This window comes from Crocodylus porosus, unplaced genomic scaffold, assembly GCF_001723895.1.
Source record: "Crocodylus porosus isolate Cpor-Errol unplaced genomic scaffold, CroPor_comp1, whole genome shotgun sequence".
In the NCBI taxonomy this organism is placed as follows: domain Eukaryota; kingdom Metazoa; phylum Chordata; order Crocodylia; family Crocodylidae; genus Crocodylus; species Crocodylus porosus.
Window position 1 is genome coordinate 29,476,996 of NW_017728909.1, and position 9,463 is coordinate 29,486,458.

At 45.9% G+C, this 9,463-nt stretch overlaps 1 protein-coding gene across 1 annotated transcript in view; it reads right to left on the reverse strand.

Annotated features, from left to right (window-relative positions):
• The window catches only part of OXCT1 (3-oxoacid CoA-transferase 1), a 124,889-nt gene extending 118,909 nt beyond the window's left edge, over positions 1-5,980 (reverse strand). The window contains exon 1 of the mRNA XM_019531690.1: positions 5,972-5,980. Within this exon, the coding sequence (XP_019387235.1) occupies positions 5,972-5,980 (9 nt within the window). The remainder of the gene's footprint in view (positions 1-5,971) is intronic.
• Positions 5,981-9,463: the final 3,483 nt, after the last annotated feature.

Below are 9,463 nucleotides of genomic sequence, written 5' to 3' on the forward strand. Positions count from 1 at the left end.
CGAGGCCGCCACGCGCCCCCGGCCCCGGCCCCGCGCTCCGGCTCCAAGCCGCGGGGAGCAGCAGCCGGAGCCGGAGCCGGAGCCGCGGCTGAGCCGGCAGCAGTGGAGGAACCGGCAGAAGAACAAGCGTCGGCAGAAGAACAAGTTCAAGGCCCCAGGGGAAGCGCAGCCGGACCCCGATCCGGAGTTGCAGCCGGAGCCGGCCGTGCAGCGCGGGCGAGGCCGGGGAGCAGCAGCCGGAGCCGCGGGCGCCGCAGTCACATGCGGGAGGCGGGGCAGGGGCTTGGCTGCGCCGGCCCCGCCGAGCTCCCCGAGGCAGGCGGGGGCCCGCGGTCACGACCCTGACGCTTTGCTGGGGTCGGCAGGGAGATACCGGCCTTGGCAGGAGCCGCCCAGCCACAGGCTGCCTGGAGTCGTGGAGCATCAAGGTCCTTGCAAAGGAGAGAGGGGCCTTGCCTGGGCTGGGATTGCTCAGAAGGGCTTGGGTGGATCGGGATGGGCCGACTCCTGCACTGCTGCCTGACTAGAAATGCTGCTGCCACCGCTTGGTTTTAGACTTTGGGTGGAGCAGGAAGCACAGCGGCAGCTGGGCCTACTGCAGAACCAGGGAAGCGCGGACAAGGCCGCCATCTCCTAAAAATGCAGGCTAGACCACTGGGCCAGCCTTCCTCATTTAGGCAGCAAAGTAGCTGACAATGTAGCTCAAGTTGAACAGTTGTGCAAACTTGCAATTTTGTCCCTAGTGATAGCCATACTATATTGAGCAGATTCTTGTTGGTGTTGGGTGGTGGAACCGGAGCTTGCTCCATCCACTCCATGCATTGACCTGGTATTACAGTGCTTCCAGGACCAGTGCAAAAAAAACAGGAAAAAAAAACACAAAAGTTTATGGTGGTTGGGTTCCATAGTGCTGATTGCACTGGAGGAAGCACAGCGGGGTGCAGCTGCAGGGGTGTGCACCCCCCATCCACCCCTGGAAGTGAGGCACAAAGTGATGCACGCCATCTGGCAGCAGGAGTATCTACTGGTAAAGCTCCCTGCTTGCTGCCAGCAGAGCTGCGCTACGGCTCCCCGACACAGCCTCTGCTAACGCTGCCTTCTGAAAGAGCGGTGTCTGCAGGACAACTGCCATTTACTGGGTCACACCATAGTGCCCCCATCTTGCCTTGTGGCACTGAGCAGATGCAGAAAGGGAGAATGAACTGGATATGACAGCAGAAACTTCCTGTGCTGGAAGAAGAGTGATTATGCCCAAAAGCTTGCTAAGAACTTTTTTCCACTACTGAGTTGGCCTAATAAAAGATATCACATCTACTCAAAGAACCTTGCCCGCCTAGGTATGGCCAGCGTTTTTCCCCTGTCCCTCTTCCACTTGCAGCCTCCAGCATTTAAGATCTAGGAAGTTCAGATTCGGAGACTGTGCCCTTCACTCAACAACTACCAGTGCACTTTTCTTCCAAGAATTTGTCTAATCCCTTTTTGAAACTGGCAAACCTGTCAGTGGCCACAGCAGCTGGTGGCAATAAGTACCATGATTTAATTGCACACCAAATGGTTGGCACAAGCACCAAATCAATCACCACATCTCTGACCCTCCAGTCAGTCAACCAGGATTTAACTGGCCATGTCATTATTGGGCACTTTTCAACCATTTTCAAACTGGACAGGGTCGCTATGCCTCAAACCTATACCAATGAGGCCTCCGCAATGACAAGTTCAGGCCATGGCCTACATTGTTGACTCATGTCCGTTTACTATGTTACCTGCTAGCCTTCAAGCTCTTCACACTGGTGATGACCTCACCAACTGCATATGCTAAATAATTAAAATAAAAATTTCACAATATGTGAAAAGAACTTCCTTTTGTTCATTTTAAACTTACTACCTACTCATTTCATTTTATGACCCCTAGTTCTAGGGCCTAGCACTAGTTTGAGGAGTCTTTCCAGTAGCTGCTGCCTTCTCAGGCTGCCATGGGCTCTGCCAGGAGGACTGCTGCTCTGGAGACAGGCCGAGTCCCCAGAAGGGCATGCACACTGGCAGTTTGGGGATGGCAGCTGGGCCTACTGCAGAACCAGGAACGTGCAGACAAGGCCACTGTCTCCTAAAAATACAGGCTAGCTCAGCACAACTGGGCCATCCTTCCTCTTGGAGGCAACAAAGCAGCTGACTGTGGCCCAAGTTGAACCATAGTCTTCATGGTGCTTGGGCTCCATAGTGCTGTTCCCCACCATTGCTGTTCCACTTTCCTTAACTCATGTCAGTAAGTCTCAGATTCCAAGACCATCTGTCACAGCCATATGACATGCAGCCTTCCATAGGTTGCTACTATTAAATTAAACGCCTGTGGCATACCACTGCTACTATCAAATACCTCTCTTGATGTTCAGGGAATATTTTACCCCTTCAGAAACGACGTCAGAAAACAAAAAGTGAAAGAACATTTTGGGAAGGGATTGATTCACACAACAAAGTGCTGAGGGCAAACCACAAAATGACAACTGGAAATACAGGCTGTCGTTCCTAAGGAATGTAAAAGCAGAACTGACTTTCAACATTTCTGTCTGGCTTTTTTCAATGCAGTGTGCCACTGTTGCTGAAATTCTAGAGGCAGACCCCTCTTAAACTCATTTGTCCTGCTATATTTCTTATCTGAAACTGAGAACAAGAATATTTGCTATGTTTCATTTTATACTTATTTCTCATCTCCATTACTAATGTATGTGCATTTGCATCATGTGTAGAACATTTCAAAGTCCATTTCAGTTCTAATTTCAAAACTAGTGCAAAGTACCCAGGATTTTGAATAGTTAACAGTCAGAAGGTCAGTATTTTATGCACTTACCATGTGGATTCTGCCACAGGCTTAGGTAAGAAAAGTCACTAACACAAAATAATGCTTATTCAAATGATCCTGTGATGCAGTCCTTTTACCATTTTTAGTTTTTAAATAACCTTATTCCTGCTCTAAGTGGTATCTTAAAGGGCAGGAATAATACAGATTCAAAGAAACATACTATGTATAGCAACTTAGTTTTGTTCCTCCATGTACTCACTCCCATCGGGATCAGTAGGGTTGTTCCTCTGTGTTCTCTCTTGGTCAATGTAGTTCTTTGTGTATAATAAAGCATACTGTTGAGGTTTTGTCTGCGCTGCTGACAGTGGTGCTTGTGCTAGTTCATCCTTGGAGATGTCAGTGTTACACAAAGAACAGACCACAAGGGTCAGTCCGGTTTATTACTTACAAAACAACCTAACAGGATGGGCCCCGGGGGCAGCCATGAAACCCCCCTCTCCCCAGCCTGTTGCTGCCTTAACCCTGCCCTGCTTGCCCACTTGGGCTTCACAGGGTCTCCCCTGATACCTCACTTGTGCCATGGCTTGATGGTACAATGAAGTGGGGAGGCTGCTCTCAGAAGTACTCTTCTTCTTTGGGCTCAACTTGGCCCACATGATTCAGGGTTCCAGCCCCACTGCTCACAGCCTGGGGTTGACACCTCTGGACATGAGACTGAAATCATAGCCTCTGTCTTGTGGCCTATAGCCACACCCAGGCCTTACAGGTGTGACTCCATATAAATTTAGAGAGGACCCTTTAGCCCCCACACCTTTGTCCGGGCTTCAGTTTTCCCTGCTTTAGTCCTTTTTCTCTGGCTGCACCCTTCAGCCCAGATCCACTACCCTGGACCTCCTCCCTATCTTGTTCTCTGGGCCCCTAGCCCCATTTCATATGCTGCACTAGATCCCTGGGGTCCCTGACCCAGGCAAGACTACTTCTGTTTTTTTGACAGCCCCTCACCCTTTACTAGGCTGAGCCCCCCTGAGTCCCTGACTCTGCAGAACTGTTACCTCCAGCCTGTAAACTGTTTGGTTTTAACTGCATGCAGCACACTGGGTCCCAGAACCAAGAAGGACTCCTTATTTAGGCTTTAGCTTCTCCTACTTCCAGGGTACTTTTCAGGCACCCTCACCTATGGCCTCCATACCATTCTCATTAGACACACACAGTCCTCCAGTGTTCTGCCAGCTAGAAGTCACTCAAAGCCTGTCCTGGCTCTCCCAGGGTCCCAGCAAACATCTGTCCTGCAGCTGCTGGTTCTTGCAGCTTCCCCAGGTCCCTATATTGCCTAGGTTTCCCCTGGTATAGCCCAGGCCAACAAGCATTCTGTTCTCAGCAGCAGTCAGGGCCAGACTGAACTCTCTGGTTGAGGGTCCAGGCTTTCAGCAGGCTGGTCTTTACCATGTTTGATCACATGGGCTTCTCCTTGGCCAGGGTTTTTTAATTAGTCCAGTACTCCATCTGTCCTCATGTGTTGGCAGCCACTGCTCTCTCTCCTGCTGCACTTTAACTCCTTGTGGTTTCCCCTGGCTGCATGTTACTCTGCAACTGGCCCTACTTACAGCTCTTTGATTCTGGCTTCCCACTTTCTAAGTAGCAGCGGATTGGGGTGCCTGCTACAAGCATCAACTCACTAGCATTCCTGTCCAAAAGGTTACAAGATGTTAGGAGGACTGTGTGTGTGTGACCTTGATGTTTATGAGTTGTCTGTCTTACCACAAGCATGTCCCCTAGACCTAGTTCAGATTCTACAAGTGTTTGTCCTTCTTGTATACATGAATTGATAGCATTTTGTGTATTTATATAACAGACATCAACACCTTGTTGGTGTTTGGGGGGTTCGGGGCAGGGGGAAGGACTGAACTGAATCCTTCTTTCTTTTTCAGGCATCACTTGGAGCAGGAACAATGTTATTTTTAGAAAATGGAAATGATAGAGCATGCTTTGTATTTTCCTTCTTGCTGTGACAGAAACACAGTAGCAGAACAACTGCATCATGTGATGATCTGAACAGGCACTCTTCTTCGAGGGTGAAGTTTTCCTACCCAAACATAGAGTCTAAGTGCCTGGCAGAGACCACATGTTCTGTGCACAGAATGCTGAAGGTGTAAACATTAACTATTCAAAATCTAGGACACTTTGCATTACAATCTTTTAAATTAGCACTAAAAAAGCTTTGAAACTTCTGTAGGCAGCCAAGGACATGATACAAAAATACACATACAAATGTAGCTGTGACAAGAGAAAGAAGTGCAAATTTAAACAGAACAAGGGTTACCAAGTGTAACAAGTTGCAGACAAGAAATTATAAGAACTGATTGTACCAAAACAGCTGCATGTCTTAAGAAATACAGCCCAGAGATGCCCCCACTCTAGAAGATCAGCAGCTATAGCACACTAGAAGGTAAAAGGGCCAGAAAGAAATGTTGAAAGTCATTTCTGCTTCAACAGTCCTTATGGTCTATCACTACATGACTTTTACTCCCAGTTTCTCAATTTGTGGTTTGCCTTCAGAGCTTCATTTTATCTTTTCTGAAATGTTCTCACCATTTTTTTTGCTTTGTTTCAGAAGGTATAATATATTCATGGTCATTATTCACCAAACATCAAGGAAAATGTTTAATATCAATATTGGCTGTGCACACCCCATAGCTGTCAGAGATAGTCTTGAAAGCTGAGACTTTTAATATCATGAGTTAAGGAAAGTTTAGCTTCTCAAAGTGAGTGCTGACCTCCTCTAGTGCAGTCAGCAATGGCAAGGAAAGGCCCTATGTGAAGTCCAAACACATTCAGAAAGCTGAAATTAAGCCAACTCAAAGTCAGCAGTTTGCTTCCTTAGGGAGAATAAACTGAATTTTATTAGTACATGTTTATAATTATGAATCCAAAAAGATAAATCCAGTAAGGAAATACAGATCGCCTGAGCAAGGGACTAGCATAAGAGGGATGGGGGTGAGGAGGGGAACACAACTAGGTTACAGAAAATACAATGTTAGCCAACTACAAGTTGGATTGTGTGAAATTCCAGAAGACAAGAGACCGAGTGAAGACTGGAATAAAAGGCCTAACTGCAGTCAGAAGCTATGCTGGGAATATTAATCATAATAAACTTTTACAGTAATTATAACTTACCTGAGCCATGATAAATTTTAAATGAGAAATGAGATTATATTTTTCCTAGAATGATCACTCATGACACTACTTTCTCGGGTCACATTAATCCTCTAGGGTTATGCAAGAGCCACATGCCTGTAGGCTTGGACATATTCTAGGTCTGTTCCTTCAGCTATGTTGTTGAGTACTGTTATCCTGGAACAACTCTAGCAGGATAGTTTTGCTATACTGACATCCCAACTTTGTCAGAGTGAGCTGTTGTCATGACTGCAGCAGACGGTAAGTTCTCAGAGTCACCACAAAAACTATATCTGGGCATCAAAGTGCTTACTGGATCTGGCACAAAGGTCTGCTCCAATGTCTCTGGTTTACCCATTGACTTCAATGAGATTTTCTTGCTCTTTCCATTTGTTTTCAAATGTTTTGAGACTTTGATCCAATTCATAAAACAACATTCATTAAAGAACAGGAGCAAATCACCCAGCATGAACATAAGAATAAGGTAAAACTTTGGCATACCATCAACTTAATGGTTCACCCTACATAAGTTAGATAATTGATTTTGCTATTCTTGACATTGTAACCCACCTTGTTCAACTAAAAATGTTTGCCCACGTGTCAAGCTCTCACTTTGAGAGATATCTTTAAAAAAAGCACACAAGGGAAAGGTCATTTTAGAAAAAATGCTAGTGATGGAGTCATTTTAACAGGGTTGGATCAATGCTGCAGATGTGAGGGTAGAGGAAATGTATGAGAGGAAAGGTTTGAGTATTTTGGGACGGGCTGGAGGCAGTTATATTATTTGATGAACTCTATAGTTGGGAGAGATGCTAGACAAGCTCCTGGGCATACTGTGCCCTTCTTGGGGTATTTTAGCGTTTTCCTCCACCCCAATACCCCCTCTAAGCAGTACATTCTACAGTTTGGCACATGATCAGCTGGATCTTTACATTGGTAATGGCTTGTAGGGCATAACTGAGCCCATACATCAGTTGGTGCATGCCCTCAACTCCCACTACAGTCCATAGGAGTTAAGAGTTAAGAGCGTCTTGCAGAAATGCTCAGCATTTTTCAGCCCCTAGTTAGAATGCTTTATTTAAAGACTTATTTATGTAGGCCAAAAGGTACCCTGAACTCTGCCCTATGGCCATCTGCGCCACCCCCATCAGCCAAGTCTTTTGCCCACACTGTGTCCAGGCCTCCACAGCCATAGGCATAGTGCTTCCAATTCAACTCCCTTCCAGACTGCCTCCCAGTTCACATGAAGGAGACCAGGGGGATGGACTCTGATGCATTACAGCAGCAAAGGGGACCCCCCCCCAATGCCTAGTGCACTCATGGGGGCAGGGAGAGGGATCAGATCCCACTGGAGACTGGGGGCCTCCACATTCCTACACACACCCAAGACAGAATATGGGGCTGACAGCTCCCAACCCTACAAGCCTGCCACTCTGCCAATCAGCAATATCTCTCTTAGTATCTCACCCTTCCTCTTCTATGCCAATCCTCCCCTTACCCTGCCCTACCACCATCCTGACTCACTCTCACCAAATTTACCCTCCTCTTGCTGCAACCCTCAACTATAAATACGCAGTTCTATTCAAAACCTATAAACAAGATCATTAAACAATTACAACATATACCTGAAGATGTTAAAAGTTTTCCACCCAGCCCAGGTAAACTCACTATCTGAAAGACACTTCGCAGATCAACAAATGCCAAGCAGAAGAAGACCCTGCATCAACAACAAGTGTTGTAACACCTGTAACACCTGCCAAAACATCCATGATCAACACAACCAACAAAACCAACTGAAATTCATGGATCCTATACAGACCGATCACAAAACATGACATCAACTAAATAAAATGACCTCACAGAAACAGTATGAATTAAATTAAACAACTGCTGTTCTCCAGAGGAAACTCTCATAAAAAATTATAAGGAACAAAAATACCCAATGACCTGTGGGAGTACTTTTCACACAAGAACCATGCCATCTCTAACCTTCCAGTCTTCATCCTCAAGTAAAACCTACAAAATATCTTCAGAAGACAGGCTTGGAAACAAAAAAAATTCTACCTTTGTAGAATACCAGAAACCATAGCCTTAAGGTAGGCAATGGTTTTATGGCTCATTATTTACCCACTACCCCTGCTGACCTGTCTTTGCTTAACAGGTGATAACAGCTCTCTTCCCTGTTGAATGATCCTGTTGTTACATAATGAGCTTTAACTACAGGTTTAAGTGTCCAAGAACCTCTTCTTTACTTGTTCTGTAACTACATACCTCTCAAGTTCTTTGGTCCTCAACTTTAATGCCCATTTTAATTATTGAATTAATTAATATCATGAAATTAAAGGAAAGTAATTTTTAAAATTGGTGTTTAATGTCTCTTGCAACTATAAAAGTATTCAATAAACAGCACTACCTCCTTTACAAGTCTTTCTTTTTGCATATTCCCTAGACAACCACAGCTACAACAACAACACTATGTCAGTTTCATTGTCTATTATCCCAGCTTTCAACTTCCTTCTTCTTAACTAATGCTAATTGATTAATTTGTTCTAGAGTTATTCTATAATAATCCAGCAGATGGGAAAGTAACAACACCACCAGCTATCCTTCTCATGTGTCTGCAGAGAGCCTATGTAATTCAACATCTTTCAGTAAATCACTATTATGACTGCTTGCACACCTTAACCCCTTCCCCCCCCGCCAAAAAAAACCCCCAATAAATAAAAAACCCCACCACACTTTCCTGGAAAAAGCAGTGCATTACTTCAACCTGGCTCAGCAGCCTGTTGGACACTTCAGCAGGGCTTTTGGGCCCTTTTATCTAAAGCTAATTCAGCTAGTTATTAGATAAAAGTGCTGAACACACCCCCATTGCCCACTCCATACAGATGTTGTGCAAGCTGAGCCCATCATGATGCCTCTTCTGGGCATGTGCTGAGCTTGGCCCAGGAACCCACTGAGTTTAAAGCAAACTCAGTTGTTGTTTTTTAATGTCTACAAGGAGCCTATAAGACCTTCTAAATTAGCATGGTTGACTGGGTGAAAATCTGATCCCTCATGCAAAATGTAGCATCTTCTGTAACTTATGCCTGGGGACCTCCCAGCCTGTCTGTTTTCAGAAGTGGTGGGGAAGAAGGAAGTGGAGGGAGTTCAGTCTGGGTTTTTTTCAGCCCCACCTAGAGGTTGGAGGTAGGAGGTGGGCTCCAGTTCACCACCCCACCTTTCAGCACCAACTCGGAAACCCCCAAAAACAAGCTCCCTCCACTGCCTTTTCCCCTTCCCATTCTGAAGAGAGTGAGCACTGGCAAAGGAGCTCTGGCCATTGCTATGGGAACCTCCCAGCCCATTCTCCTCTCTGGAACCAGCAGTGAACTTCTGTTTGGTCTGCAGTAACGCAACTCAGAACTCTTTGCAGAAATTCTTCTGAGTTAGAGCTGGGAGCTGCACTTCTGTGTGTACCCTATATGGGAAGTGGTCCCTTGAGCCTGTCAG